A 16,735-nucleotide genomic window follows, 5' to 3' on the forward strand; every position below is an offset into this window, starting at 1 on the left:
TTGTAATATAGATTATTTTATTTCTAGTTCATAATCACAACAGAAGATATTTACATCCATTCTATAATATTTCACATACTACTACAATAAAACCACTATATCGGCAACTATTATCTATCTTTACTAATTCAACTATATGAACCAAACTTGAAATTCCAAAACAATACATTGTATAATTAACTTTTATAATTAACTTTTCAAATTTTAAGAAAAAGTAATAATTACAAAAATTTTAAATAATAATGATTTTCAAAGATTTGTGTTCCTTATTAATTTAACAATTCTGTTAAATTTGTATTCCTTTTACTGGAGATTTTACATTATATGTAAGAAAATATACTAGTATTAAATCCAAACACAATTAACATCAACCTGTGTGAAAAGTCAGCAACTAATATTAAAGAAAAAAATGAAATTAACATATTTAACTAAATGTAAAACCAAACCATACAAGTAAATAACAACACACAATGGTTAGGCATGTCACATTAAAGTGAAATGTGTTCAACAGAGTCTAAAAATTAACATTTTCCCAGCTTCACTACTGAGTAAGCACAAACATATAATTAGAATCAATGAGTTTATTTAACATTAAAAATAACATTTGAAATTCAGATGAAAACAGAGTAAAATTAAGAAAGAATTAATTACTAATTAAACAGTGTATGTATATGTATTCAATGAGCAGACTAAAACAGATGAATTTTAAAGTTACAAATTTATTTAAAAGATATAAATTCTTAACAAAAAGATGAATCCAATATACAAGCACTTAAAAAAAAATACAATATTCTGCAGAATTTAAAAAGATATTTGTTTTATTTTACATTTTTTTCTAATTGGCCCTTATTTTATAAACTAGCTAGTTATTTTTTGTATTTCTATATAAACAACTACCTTAATACTGACACAAATATCTTCTTAAACACTTATACTAACAGTAGTAACCCAAGTAGTATTAAAAGAATATTTAATATGGGTTTTGTAGAATCTTGAGTTTGCTGTATAGAATTTTACAGGTCATAAAGCTGGTAAAGAAACTCTCACATGCAAAAACAAAATTTAAGTTTTAAGGTGGCTACTAACATAATAACATTAGGTTAAGCTGCTAAACACCTAGGAGATTTTAAGGAATAACTTTTTTCTTTCCTTTTTTAAGGGAGATCATTCCTTATAGACTGATTTTTTAATTTTAATACAGCAAGGAAAATGAAGCAATGTGCTGTGGTGACTGCAAGCTAACAAACAATTTCTTTATTAACCATAAAATCTACACTGTATCATAAAAAATGAGTATATCTCAAATTTTTAACTTCAAATATTTTGTTAAAGATTATAATAGTTCAAAACATGTTAAGCATCTCACTACAATCACTAAAATCATTAAAAAAAAACTCATGGTACAGTACAGCAACATTTAAAAAAATACATCTATATCATTATAACTATGCATATGAGCTATCTGACACTTAAACTGATTAAGAACAAACAACTTTTAATGGTACAAAACCAAATTTAAGGCATAAAACTGAGCAAGATGTCATAAAAATCGTAGACACTATCTACAATCAGATATTTTATACAAATTCTTAATTTTTTTAAATTTTCTAACTAATACAACTATAAAATTACACATTATTTTACAAGCATCACAAAGAAATATGAAGGATCACATTTTATGGGTCAAAATGTTTTTGCTTTAATTAAATCCACTTTCTGGGCAATTAAACACCATTAAAAATCAGAAATACTAACAGAAATAAAACATTTGAGCTATGAACATATTCAGAAATATTAATTAAAACTGCAAGAAAAATAAGTTTATGTGAAAAAATTACCTAAAAAAGGCATAAAGATAAAACCAGACAACTATAATTAATGTACTACAAAGAACTTCAAATGTACAAGAAACAGCAGCATAATTGCACTTTATTTTTAAAAATTAAACAAACATTCTAATTAAAATTAATAAACATTTCTTCTTTCAACTAATTTTCAGGACATTACTACCTACATTTACCTGTAAATGAAACCCACTCATTTTATATGAATGTAACTTGGGAAAATTTGTACATATGTATGATTTTGCACTGTTAGCAGAAGGCAATGTTTCTAACAAAGGACAGCACACTCTAAATAGGTGAATGTTAAACAAGCAGTTCACCAGTCATAATTAATGACTAATATTAGACATTATCTAGCAAGTAATTTCAATTCTAGATGTTATTTTACTGTTGAACTCTTGATGTTCAACATAAATATTAATCAGTGTTTTAGTCAAGCAGAAGTGAAAACAAATTCCTCTTGAATTAAAAAAATTTCTACAAAATGTTAACCCTTATTTAATCACACAAAGCCAAAAAAAGTAAGTAACCATGCAACAAGCTAAAAATGTGCCATTCCTTAATTCTTCAAAATATGTTATGGATTACAGAAAGAAAAACTATTAGATACTACTAACTTAACAGCATGGCATTTAGGTTTTCATATGTAAAACTGTTGCAAAAATTAAAACTTGGTGTGCCTGGAGAAAGATGTTACATAAATTTACTACACCCATGATAATGACCACAAATATAAATTCTGTAAACTTGATCTAAAATAGCTGAGGCAGACTTGAAAGTAGCTTGAGCTTTATCATTAAACAACACAAAAAATAAAAACTTTGAAACAAGTAGGAAATAATTATAAGTTGCTGGTGTAATTTAAAATTCTTGATCATTATTAAACAAATCCCTAAAAGACAAAGAATTAAAGTAACATGAATGCAACAAACCTTGCACAATATGCTTATGGATAGTAATATAACTTTTCAAATGAGTTATAAAATGATGCACCTATTTTTATAATATTACTATTTATATGAAAATAAAATTAATTAAGTAAAGAGGCAATTTTTATAATAATCCATGTGTCCTGGATAATTTTATTTCATTAGGTCATAGAGAAGTGCATTCTTTTTCTGTGAAGTGGCAGCATACATGTATCTGAGAATCAACAACATATAGTGAAAAGTGAGGCAGTAAAGAGAAACTGACAGCGTTAAAATTTAAGTATACTATAATAGCTGTCATAATCTGTTAAGACTTGGGGAGGGAGAGGAGTTTTCATTATTAAGAGACTGACATTACCATCTGTGCGGGCAGATGGTGCCTGTTAGAGATTTTCCCTCCTCTGACAAAAAAGAGTCATACAGAAAGACAACCATTTAACTACTATATCACAATACCCAATGATGAATTTGTAGATCTCACACAAAAAGAGCTCTTTTTGAGGAAATTATGTGACACTTCCAAATCACTGAATAAAACTATATTTCAGATACATGAATAACAAAAAAAAAACTCTTTACATTAGTAAAATGTAAAGAGTAATTCTGCAACATATGCAAACACTTTTTTTCTTATCCCTAAATATAATGATAATTTAACTAATTTTAATTACTGTTTAATAAAAAAAATAATAAAATATTAAAAACTGTACAATTCTAGTGATTAATAATATCAACTGATAAAGCAACAAAACTTTTATTTACTACATGTTTATAAACAAATACCTTACAGCTACATATTTTAACAATTATGGTTTACATTTTAAACACACCACTGTAATGACAGATTAAGAGTTTAAAATTATGTCTAATATTAAAAAGTACTTATAATGTAAAGGTAAGTATTTATTAATTGTTAAACAATACATCGTTTAAATTATGTTGAACATTTTCCTACTATTACATTACATAAATTTTACCATGTATTTAAATTAATAAAGGTTATAATGAAAGAAAGACCTGTTATAACAAACATTCTGGGGATGAATTAGTAACTATTTAGGTTATGTAACTTACGTAAAAAAAAATATATATATAAATATTTATGCCTAAAACTAGCCACTGTTATGACCTAAATAACCATTTACTTATTTTATCATATTTATAATGAATAAAACATTGAACATTTAAACTCAACATCAACATACTTCAAATTTATTGATCAGGGCGAAACAAAATAACTCAATTAATTTAATAGTAAAATTACCAATTAAAATACAGCTATTATTAAAAGAGAAAAAACTTTTTTCCACTTACTTTCAAATATATCATACATTTGAAAATGTAAGTAACAAAGTACACATAAAACTTTATTCTTGAAAACAAAAACAAATCTTATCTAAAATACATGGTAACTAAAAAATATCATTTTTAAACACAGTTTTAAACAAATAATCTCTTTTTTTTATTTAAAGTAAACCATAAAAAAGAAAGAAAAAATGACTGGCACTTAATAAGAAACTGGTACACATAATAGAATAATTAAATAAACAATGAAAATCATCTTAAAAACAAAAATAAAATGTAAACAAAAAGCTACTACGCATGCGTTGATTGGAATTAAAAAAACACATATCTGCATATATGAATAGGAACTTTATATTGGTCTCTAATTATTTTGAAATGATTCAACTATTACTTGAATGAGATGCTTTCAGAGCTGAAAAATCATAAACATTTATGTCCTATTCATATTCAAATAAATTAAGTAAAAGGAATATTTCTCATTAATATTTATCGTCTTTGTCTTTCATAGTTTACTATCATATACTCTTCATAGTTTTTTCTAATTACCTTAATGTTTAAATCAAATTAGTAACCATGTTTAAAAATCCAGAATATTTTCCCATATCCAATTTTTTATTCCAATAATACAAACAACTTCACTGGACACCGCCTTTATTGACTTTTACAATCAAAAGAATTACAATTTTAATGTCACATTTTATGTTTGACTGGGCTGACATGAAACATAAATTCCTGTCTTTGATTTTGCTATGTCTGAAGCCTTTTTTGCAGCATCTTTAATTTTATCTTTTCCAGGAATCATAGTAGCAGAAATATGAGTCTGATGTCCAGAGGAGCCACTTCCCCCAGCTCCTTGTTCATCAGAAACTTTTGTTTGATTTGGATATAACTTAGAAAGAACATAATTAAAACCTACAACCATACGTTGATAATGTTTTTTCATTCTTTCAACACCAAATGCTTGTATAGCTCGACCAAAACCGAATACCTTTGAATCAATCCATGTTGATTTAACTGCAACTGTCCAATTAGGATTTTCATCACTAACTTTATAAACAACCTTCTCAACAGCAGTCTGAAATAACATACAACCAAATTAAATTAAGATAATTCATTAATGAATTACAAGGGCTATTCGGAAAACAACTTCCAATTTGTTATTAAAACAACACCAATTAATAAAAATATAATTTATGTTATACATCTTAAAGCTACGTCTTTTAGCTACTTTTCTACATAACTGCCATTCAAATTAAGGCAATTGTCATATCTGTAAATAAGTCTCATAATAAAACTCTGCCGCCTGTGAATTAATTAAGTAACTGTGTACTTGCTACACCTGTACAGTATACCTGGAATACTATGCCTGTGAACTACACTGTTTTTCAACTCCTCAACACCATGGACTAGAAGTTAATTTTCAAATAGTACTGAACTAAAATAATGCTGAAACTTACTGCAAGATCTTGAAGAAATTGAGAAGGGCCATGCAAAACAAGCAACACAGCATGCTGAGTTCAGGCATTGTTTTTCTTCACAATGCTTGTCCACATACACAATCAATGCCAAATCAACAGTTTCAAATGGAAGTTGTTTTAACACCCTCCATACAACCCTGATTTGGCTCCCAGTGATTATCACCTTTTCCAAAAAATGAAGAAATTGTTAGCAACGCAGCATCTTGAAAATGGCAAGAAGTTGAAAAACAGTGTTAGGTAGGAGAGTTTTATGACGAGGATATTCAAAAACCTTTTCAGATATGACAAGTGCCATAATTTAGTTGGCAATTATGCAGAAAAGTAGCTAGAAGATATAGATAATAAATTGTTTTTTTTTTATAAATTTGTGTTTTTGTAATAACACATTGGAAGTTAATTTCCAAATGGCCCTTGAATTTTCATTCATTCATTAATGGAAAAATAATTTTTAAGATAAAAAATTTAGAATGTAGTCAAATTCTAAATTTGGAAGAGGGCATAACCATATTTTATTTAATTCTAAAATGCGTTATTTAAAAAATGAAAAAGAAGTCTGTTTTTTATTTAGTCCACCAGTAGTAATTACTTCAGATAGTTGAATTAAGTCTTAACAAATACAACAATTCACTCCTGCTTACCTCATCGAATCTAAGATTATAGAGAGATTTGACATATTGCTTTTTTTCACCAAACACTCATAAGTATCCTCACATAAAGTCCAAGTAATGCAGAACATATACATACATACATTGACCATATAAGACATTGGGAAAGACCTCATCAATTCACAAACAATATACGAGTTAATTTGATATTTTCATGAAATACATATGCTCACTGTATTCCATGCACGAGTCATAGCCCCTAACCTGTTGAATTCTAACACACTGTCTATTGCAGTTAACATAAATGTCAAGTTCGGTTAGCTTTTTTGTTTCACTTCTTAATGATTATTTATTATTTTCTAATTGTCTCATTTACAAGACTTCATGAAACAATTTTTGAGCATAATAATCTTACCTATGCAGAAGAATAGCTTTTACAGTAAGTAGAGACAAAGTAAAACCTTGATAGAAAGCAAAACACAAGACCGGATTCTGTTATTTCTAATTTAAAAGAGTGAGCCCTAAAGTAAAAAAGCAACAGTAGTAAAAAGAATACCCTCACTGAGGATTATCTGAGCACATTTCTGGTATAATGTTACTAAAACTGTTTCAGAGATCACAGATTATATTAAGCTGGTTTAGTTCTGTAATATCATCAGAAATCAGAACATCATACAAAGTTTCTCATAGTGGATCTTTCTTATTGTAGTAAGTGCATGTCATTGAGAAACTAGTGATAAAAGGTGCCCATAACTTTTTTCATCACAAGAGATAGTAAAACAACATTCATCAGCTTGTAGTTCTGAAAGTATTTATGTAGCACATCACACAATATTGCACTTTAAAACTAGTCTACTCATCCAGCCAAGCTGCTTTCTTATCTTAACACCTTATACATCATACTAGCTTAATAAATGTCAATTTTTCTTCACACAGTCAGAAGTCTTGTTGAGGACTAATTAATGATAGCCTTCCCTAGCATTAAAAAAAAGTAATGGGAAAATTAAGTTAAAATGTTATTTTCTCTATATGAAAGACCATATATCAGGTTACAAATGAGACGTTATTACATGTAACATGGCCGTAAAGTCAACCAAAATTTATGAAACACAAAAAATTAAATATTTGAATAAGAAAAAAATGTGCTGATAAGTTCATTATAAAAATATAGATCCAAGACCTGCCTGTAATGTAAGTAAAATGAGATTTTTTGAACATGCAGAAAAAATGCCCCATTTCAGGTCAGTATAATCTGAAAATTAATCATCAGTTATTAACATGTAAAATACAGAGTACAGTGTGTCCATTAGAAGGATAGCTTCTGCACACACATATATACTTGTAAAAAAAAAACTAGTTCAGTGAATAAAACACATTTACACTGGTAAGAACATTAAATACCATAGATTACACTGAAAAACAAGCAAGTTGCTAATTTATTGAAAAAAAAATGTACTAAAGCAAGAGTAATTTGTCTTCTCTTTACTATCTGAATGACCTTCATGTGTATAGATGTTTATGCTCTTTTTAAGAATAATTAGGTTCCACCCAAATTATTGTCAAAGCAATAATTCAGCATTTGATGACAATATTATTGCTTACTATAATTTTTTTTAAACTGTTATTTTTAACTTTATTTAAAAATAAACATAAATTATACAATAATAATCAACGTACACTATTCAAAAATAAACATACGAGTACTCTATAAATAAAAAAAAATAACGAAATGAGAAACTAAGCATACAGGGCTAGGTGTGAAATATGAATTAATACTCATATACTCAATTCACTTTAAGAGCTATCCAGTAGTAAAAAACCGCATGTTGTTATAATAGACTGCCTCAAAAGTACACATACAAATTATATGTTTTGATTTCCCGCTGAGTGAATCGAGTTATTAATGAATTGCATGGCAGCTATACTTAACGTTATATCACTGTTGACAAAAACACAACAGACAATAAAGAATAATACAGCATGTTTGGAAAGTTGATGTGTACTGGAGTTATGGAAGTGTAATCAGAAAACTTTATTAATACTTTGTATTTTTATTTCATTATTTTATGAAAACCAATATTACAATAACCGGAATAGTTTATAAAAGGTGTTGAAAATGACCTCCTCCAACATCAATACAGCACTGCACATGTTTCAATTTGGTTTCCAACATTTTAACTGGCTGATAAACTCTGAATGTCTAATACAGATGCAGTTATTGCAGTTTTTAATTCATCTATTGCGAGTGATCTGTTGCAGTATACTGCTTTTTTTGCTGACCCCATACAAAGTAATCTGGGAGAGTCAGATCAGGTGATTGTGCAGGCCACAAACCCCTTGAAATGATTTGATCACCAAAAACATTTCCCCTAAAAGAATCATTGGCATATTATCTGTATATTCTGTATGTGCTGTGGCACCATCTTGTTGAAACTAACTGTGATTGATTTCCAATTCTGTTAACTGACTAATGATGTTTGTTCAAGCAGCACAATAATGATCACTATTAACTTTATTTTCAAAAAAGATTGGACCCACAATGCACGTTCTACCACACCAACCTAGACTCCAATTTTCACTTCATGTAAGGATTGTTCATATAATTCATAGGGATTAGTTGCCAAACTACCGTCATGTATTTTGTGAATTAATATATCCTCCCAGATGAAACCACATCTCATCTGTAAAAAAAACGAAATGTTGAGGATACCTACGGAACTTTGGTCAATAAAACTTTTAAACCATTGACAATAATTTAATTTTTTGGCATGATCTGTAGGTTTCAGTTCTTGAATACACATTACTTTGTAGGTGAAAAGTTCAGTTTTTTCTTACAGCTTAATGTGCAGTAGCAAGTTCAATATCTTGCTGCTGTGCTAACTTACACATTAACTTTCATAGATTTTTGGCCATAGTATCCGAAATATAAAGCAGTTTCTGTTCCTTTAGTTTAGGTGGTCTCTTCCACTTTCATCAGCATGTTCAAACTGCATTGCACTGAGGAACAGGAATGTTTGGAAACTTTTAAGAAAACTTATGTTTCACTAACAAGTATACTTGTCATCTTCTTGAACACAAGATGTGTTCAATGAGAAAAATGCATTCCTCTACCAAAAGAATCAATACATTTCTCGCAACTACTGATTCCAATAAACAAAAAAGCAAGAAATGAAATTAAGAGTGTTCAATCACAACTCAACAACTGATATCTTGGTTTATTACTGAGCAGCACCCAACGAACCCAAAGGGCAATCAAACCGCTGAAACAACAAAATGCATCACATATAATCCTAAAGCATACTGCACAGAAACTTACCAAACCCACCATATAAATACTAGAGAAGACTAACGTATTGAGTCACCTGGTACATACTGTATTAACACACACTGCAGTAAAATGTCACTACTACAAAACAATAGCTAGGGTAGCTCTTATGCTGAATATTGTATAAATAAATTAATTATTCCCAACAAAATAAAAATGCTGCCACTTAATGGATAACATCTAATATTTCAACTAAGTCATAACTCCATCAAAAGTAATCATTTAAAACTAAGTCAACATAAAGTTTAAAAATTAATCATTAAAAATGTAATATTTTTAAGGTGCCTACCATGACTTTAGTGTAACCAAGATTTCTTGTGTATGTAGTAAAGGTTCTTTCCTTAGGATCAACAACTGACTCTTCAACAATTTTAACAATTCTTGCTCCAATTAATCTTTCACCCCATTTTGGTGGTCGACCTGTTTTTGTTAACAATCTTTTTGTGATCAGTTTATTATCTTTAACTTCCCGCGATATTGTGTCTTCAGATAAAACATGATCACTGAAATATTAAGTAAACAATAAAAAATATTATTAAACAGTTTGGTATAGTTCTTTAGTTGAATTTAGGTTATCTTTTAAGCTACAATGATTTTTAATAATTTCAAACATTAAATTAAAAATTCATATGATGTAATTTATCAAAGTTGGGCATAGTTAAAAATAAAGAAACAAAATTACACAAATCAAATCATTTGTATATATCAGTGTCAAATCATCTCAAAATATAGTTTAAAATCAAAATGAGTGAAGAAATTATTTAAAAAAAACACATTCAGAATTAATTTAATGCAATAATCACTTACACTGGAGTGGAAAAACTTATTACTGTATAACAACATTTAAAAACAAATGGCCACTGTTTTATTTTTCATGAGTTTTTTAATTTCCTGTTAAATGATGAATTGTTAAAGATTTCTTAAAAGTATGGCACTGATAATTATTAACTCTAAAACGATCCCTAAAAAAAATAATATCACTATAATTTGATAGTAGGCTGTTTAATTTTTAATGTTTTGTAAAACTGTAGAATTAGTCATTAGACTAGTTACTGTAGTATACAACAGCATCGAATAACAGAACATTCATAATGTTAAGATTTACAGATATTAGAAACTATCTTATAATAAAATAGAATTACTTTTGTTTAAGAAAATTATTTTATTTGTAGCCAAACATTAACAACATAAAAAATTCAAATCAGTCTGTATTGTACTACAGCAATGAAGTAATTCTGAATAATAAGTTGATCAACTTCACTTTTGTGACATATTAGATATGCCTAGGATCAGGAAAACACAAAATCTAAATGTTGGAAAGTAGGTTTGTACAGCGGCTGACCCAAGCAAGGTCAAAGTCTGTGTTGCATTATCAGTGCTCTAGTCAATCAGCTATCAGTTTTGTGAGCTCTTGAGACCTGTTCAGATGCTAATCCATTCTGTGTAGAGAGGTCAAAGTTAGGATTAGACTTTTGAGGAGAGAGGTTAGGGATAAATTAGCAAGGTATGTCAATACTTATAACTGTCTCATAGGACACCTGGCTAAATTTATACTCTTGACCTTGCATGGTCCCCTGCTGTCCAAACTTGCTCTTCATTAAAGAATGAAAAAAATTGAAGAACAAGTAACAGCTCAGAATTGCTGGAATCAGTTTAATAACCCTTTGCAGCATATACTCTGGATAATTAAAAATACAAAATTATGTATTTTAAGTATTTTTTTTATGACAAAGAAAATGAGTTCACAAAACAGTTTACCATTACTAACTGCTTACCATATTATAAAAAGCTAATTGCCAGGGATAAGCCTGGTAATTTTGTAGCCAAGCCAAGCCTGAAACCAGTAGGGGTTTCAGGCTTGGCATTTTTTCAAACATAACAGACTCATTTTATAACACCAAAAAAAGTTTTAGGGTGGCTGTAATTAGGTCTAGGCTGTTGTTATCAAAGGTTGAATAAATAAATAAATAAATTCAGTCATTAATGTCAATGTTGGAAAAAAAAATTACAATGTTTTGTTCACTTGAATTTCAACTAAAAACACTCACAGAAGGCTACACAAGACATTCTTTCTCAAAAATAATTATACTGATCTTGAAATACTATTAAATTGAATAAAAATAATACAAATTTTTTATCAGTCACATTAATACTTGGATAAAGAGAAACAAATATATTAATACTTTGATATAAAGATAGATAGATATATATATATATAGAACGTGAGAATTACTAAACACATCCATCCGAAAAATTAAAGTGAATTATAAGAAACCAAAATTACAATACTAAGAACATGGTTTCTTTAATCTAGGTAATTTTAACAAATTTATTTTTAACAAGACACATTTCATTTCGTACAATTACAATTCAACCAATTTATAACTGGCACAATGGATAAATTATAAACTCATGAACAAATTTAAATATGTAAATATTTCGGCCATTCTTCATGCACAGTACTACTGATACTGACATAGATAAGCTGCAATACTAACCTAAATTACATGCAACATTCATGTTTACCTTTCTGGATTAGGATATCTTTTCCAAAATCCTTGAACAACTTGCTCCCACGTGTAGTAATAAATGTTCGTCGATTCAAAATATTTTACCATTTTCAAGAAAAACTCAGGCGGTATCAAATTTACTCGTATAAAGGATTTAACATGGCTAAAGGAACTTCGCTCTCGCGACTCCTAGTGTAACTTGTGAATTAACTCAATGTTAACAAATAGTTTCATGACGTCATTAGTAATCTAGTGAAAAGCGTGCGAAACACATGTGCTTCTCTAGTACAGTAATTTAGACTGATGAATTTTTTTTAAATACTGTTTTATTTAAATTTGAATTGAAAACCTATAAGTTTTATTCAAAATATCTAATATCAAATAAAAAAGATATAGCAGCATTTTAAATTAATTATTTTTTAATACTTTGAATCAACATTCTTTTTTATGGTATTGAGGGGTTTTTTACGCAATTTAAATTTATTCAAAGTATTTTAAAATTCTAAAGACACTGTAAATTCAACAGAAAAAAATTCCTTTTTTTATGCAGCTGAACTGCGTTCAAGGCGCGATATATAAATTTACGTTGTATTATTGAAATTTTCTGAAAAGGGAAATCTTACATTTGAATAATTTAGATAAATAGCTAATAACTTAGCTTAGATATTTCTTGTGTAAAGTACTACAATCTAAACAAAATATACTTTAATTATTTTTTTACCTTTTTTATTATACAACTTTGGACTTGTTAATTCCTATAATCACGGTTTCAAAACAAACAATATGCACCCACACACTGTTTTTTGTGGTCTTTATATATTGCTGTTCTACTCACATTCATAACACATTATGGCCAAATGACAGTGTCTACATCCAGTTCCATGAAACATGACTGTTAATTCCGTAACTTTGTATCAAACATTCAGTAACCTTTTCAACATTCAGTTAGTGAGTGAAAAAGTTTCAATTAATTATTGTAAATTTCAACAAATATCCAAATTGGGGATACTCTACAGCAGCAGTTTATGTTGTCATATTGAAAATATTGCATATAATTAAATCATGGAATCCTTGGATTATTAATTTTTCAGTGATCAATACAATCAAATATACAGAGTATTTATAAAAACCATTTCAAGAATTCAGGGGATGGTCCCCCACATCAAAATAAAGAAAAACCTTCATATCAACTCATATTCAGAAACAATTAGTTTACCTGCTATCTGCCATTTCATACTTTTAACATGAAATTTATTTCTCAGGAATTATCAATTTTATTGAGCTGAAATTTTTAAATCCTGCCAGATTGCCTTACTTATAAAAAGCTTACTTGTATAAAAACAATGAACCTCTCTCAATTCATTTCAAAATTACAACTATGTAAACTTTTTAATTGTTAATATTTTTGCAACCACTGGTTTATTTAAATATTATGTTATTACAAAAAATATTAAGCATTTTACAACAAAGAAACTGACACCTTATTTAATCAAATTCATTCATAAATAACAAAGTTATGGCAAAAATTACTTCCATAAATGGAGACATCAGCCTAATCTTAATAAGACTGAGGGTGCTGCATCTAAATAACAAAGAAGCCCTAAGGAAGATACATATGACTTTCAATGGAATTGAAATGACCCATAATTACAACCCAATATATCTGGTAATCATTCTGGATCGATCCTTGACATTCAAAAAACAGTGCATCAGGTTATCTAAGAAACTTGGCTCTCAAGAGTGAAATTATCTCACAAAATTGCCAAACAGTTGGGGTGCAGACACCAATACTCTATATTCTGCTGCACTCGCTCTTATGTATACAGCTGGTGAATATTGCACTCCTGAGTGGGAAAAAAGCGCACACACAACAAAGATTGATGTGCAGCTCAATGAAATCATGAGGGTTATCACTGGTACTGTTAGATCTACTCCCATTCAGTTATTGCCTGTCCTGGCTAATATTGCTTTGCAAGATCTGAGGAGGAAAGCAGCTAAGGTAGACTTGCTCAGAAGGTTCAATTCTCATAAGAGTTCTCCCTTGTACAATGCCCTATAAAATCTACCAACAACTCAGCTGAGGTTACACAAATGCCCTGGGCTGATTTAGAAAGTATCAATTCTGTTGACATGGCCTCCAAGTGGTAACAACCCTGGAATGAACGTCCACCCAACAATGCTCACCTGGTTCAAGATCCAACAAAGAAGATTGAGGAATTCTAACCACTATGCCAAACTTGGTCAAGGCTGAACCACATTAGGTTGGATCAAGAGAGGTGGGATTTGCGCCCATTTCCTGACTGCGGTTGCGGAGCAGACAATAGAACATATTGTTTCAGAGTGTTTGACAGTGATCTGGGGACTCAACATCAAGTGACTCTGAGTACTCTGGACTGGTTGTCAAATTTGGACATTTCCATCTGATTGTAGATACTTTCGTTTTCTTGTAAAACCATATGATATATACATATATATGGCAACAATTCCTTAAGTGAGTCACTACATTAAAAAACCAGTTTTCATTGTCTCCTGAATAAAACTAAATAACGCAACATGATCTCAAATGGAATAATTTTATTAATGTTATCATTTAATGAATAAATTATAATAATTTAATAATGTTGAAAATATTACATTAAAATAAATAAATAGAATAAAAATAATTAAACAAATTTTATATCCATCTTACGAGCAAAAAAGATGTGTTTTCTCAAGATCTTTCGGTTTATTCCAAACCAATATCAAGAGATAAAAATAATATAACTCAAAAATTAAAATAATTACATAGTTATGATTGTTTGAATGTTAAATAGTACATAACTTAGGGATATTTGTTCAACTGATAGACAAGTAATCTTTCAATCAGACGATGAAATGAGATTTGTCAAATTCCTTAATTTTCAGTGGTATTACATATCTACAATCCCTTTTTATTTTTTCCAGACTTTTTCTTTAAAACCTAATGACAGAGATACTTTACAAGCTTTAACAAAATACATAGTTTTTTTTTTATTATTACATTAAGCTTATGATATGATTGTTATAATATTTTAAACAATAAAGTAAGAAAATGAAAAACTGCAAGTCTAACCTCACTCACCCTAACTACGCATGGGGAACTGAATACCTTATAAATACCTCATTCTACAGAATGATTTTTTAGTCCTGTTACCCAATTGATAATGTCTGGTAATTTTTTCCAAGTAAGGGATTTTTTGTTTTGTGACACGAAGTTGGTAGCCCTATTCAACCGGTATAGATACGACTGTGTGAGTTGATTCTCCTTGAGCTGTGTAAACTTTTGTGCCGTTTCTAATCGAGTTACGAACAGAATGTCTTTTACCATAGAACAACGAGTTTTCATTCTTGAACAATATTTTGCTACGAAATCGTACGCGAGTGTAATAGAATCATTTCAAATTAAATTGAAATGGTGTTCTTCCGCTAGAAAAAATGTCAATTTCTAGGCTAACAAACCAATTTCGAGAGACAGGTAGTGTTTGCGACAGAAAACGTAGTGGTCGGCCAACTCGCTTGACAGATGCCGTTTTAGAGAATGTGAAAACAAGATTAATCAATTCTCAACGGAAAACTTTACACGCAAATTTTACATGAAAAGTTTACGAAAACTTTCCACGCAAGTTGGTTTGTCATATTCGAGTGTTCAGAAAGCTGCTAAAAAATTGAAATTGATCCGTATCGCGTATGATTAGTCCAAGAGCTTCAGCCTCCAGATTTAAACAAGCGATTGCAATATTGCTGTTGGTTTAGATCTCTCGTAAATGATAACGGAATCAAATTTTTAAACACAGTGTTCTTTAGTGATGAAGCTTGGATCCATCTCGATGGTTATGCGAACAGTCAAAACTGCCGAATTTGGGAAAATCCTAACGCTTTACAAGACAAATATTTGCATCCTGAAAAAATTGGTGTGTGGTGTGCGATATCTCGTCATCGTATAGTCGGACCCATATTCTTCGAACAGACAGTAAATGGTGAAGTATACAGGAATATTGTGTGCCAATTTTTGTCCCTTCTGGAACCTCAAGAACGGTATTGCTGGTTTCAGCAAGACGGCGCTACATGCCACACATCTCGAGAAACCATGGATTTTCTGCAAGAGTTCTTTGATGATCGAATAATAAGCAAGGCTTATGGACTCCAAGGTCCCCAGACCTCACATCTCCTGACTACTTTTTGTGGGGCTATATTAAGTCCGAGGTCTTCAAAAACAATCCTCACACTATTGATGAACTTAAAGTCAATATTACAGACTTAATCACGAGTATTTCCAATGCAACTCTTAAAAAGGTTTCTGCTAATATGCTGAAAAGAGTCCGTGTGTGTATAACCGCAAAGGGTGGGCATTTTGGGCATATTATTTAACAATTATGTAAGTAATAGCTTTTTATTAAATCTCTTTTCTAAGTAACAAATACATTTTTTATTCAACCTAAATCTCCCTTTCTTAAATTACATTTAAAATTGGGTAACAGGACTAAAAAATAACTCTAGAATAATATTATCTTATTGTTTTACTGGTTTTTATCATTCTCACCAGTAAACCAATACTTGTTACTGTTTTTCTTAATCAGACTAGTTTTATTGTGCACTTATCTCATTTTAATTAATAAACTAAATAATAAAAGTCTGTGCAGAATGTTACTTTTGTACGACATCCTGTTTTATGAATTTTTTTTAATTTAGAATAAATGAAAGAAAATCTTTTATGAACTGTA

At 29.4% G+C, this 16,735-nt stretch overlaps 1 protein-coding gene across 1 annotated transcript; it reads right to left on the bottom strand.

Annotated features, from left to right (window-relative positions):
- On the bottom strand, positions 1-12,223 carry prel (preli-like). Its single transcript, XM_075366265.1, has 3 exons — positions 12,013-12,223; positions 9,776-9,989; positions 1-5,153 (listed from the first exon to the last, which is right to left on the bottom strand). The coding sequence occupies exons 1-3, from the start codon at positions 12,102-12,104 to the stop codon at positions 4,776-4,778; spliced, it is 684 nt and encodes a 227-aa protein (XP_075222380.1). The 5' UTR covers positions 12,105-12,223; the 3' UTR covers positions 1-4,775.
- Positions 12,224-16,735: the final 4,512 nt, after the last annotated feature.

Source organism: Lycorma delicatula, chromosome 5, assembly GCF_047948215.1.
Source record: "Lycorma delicatula isolate Av1 chromosome 5, ASM4794821v1, whole genome shotgun sequence".
Lineage (NCBI taxonomy): Eukaryota > Metazoa > Arthropoda > Insecta > Hemiptera > Fulgoridae > Lycorma > Lycorma delicatula.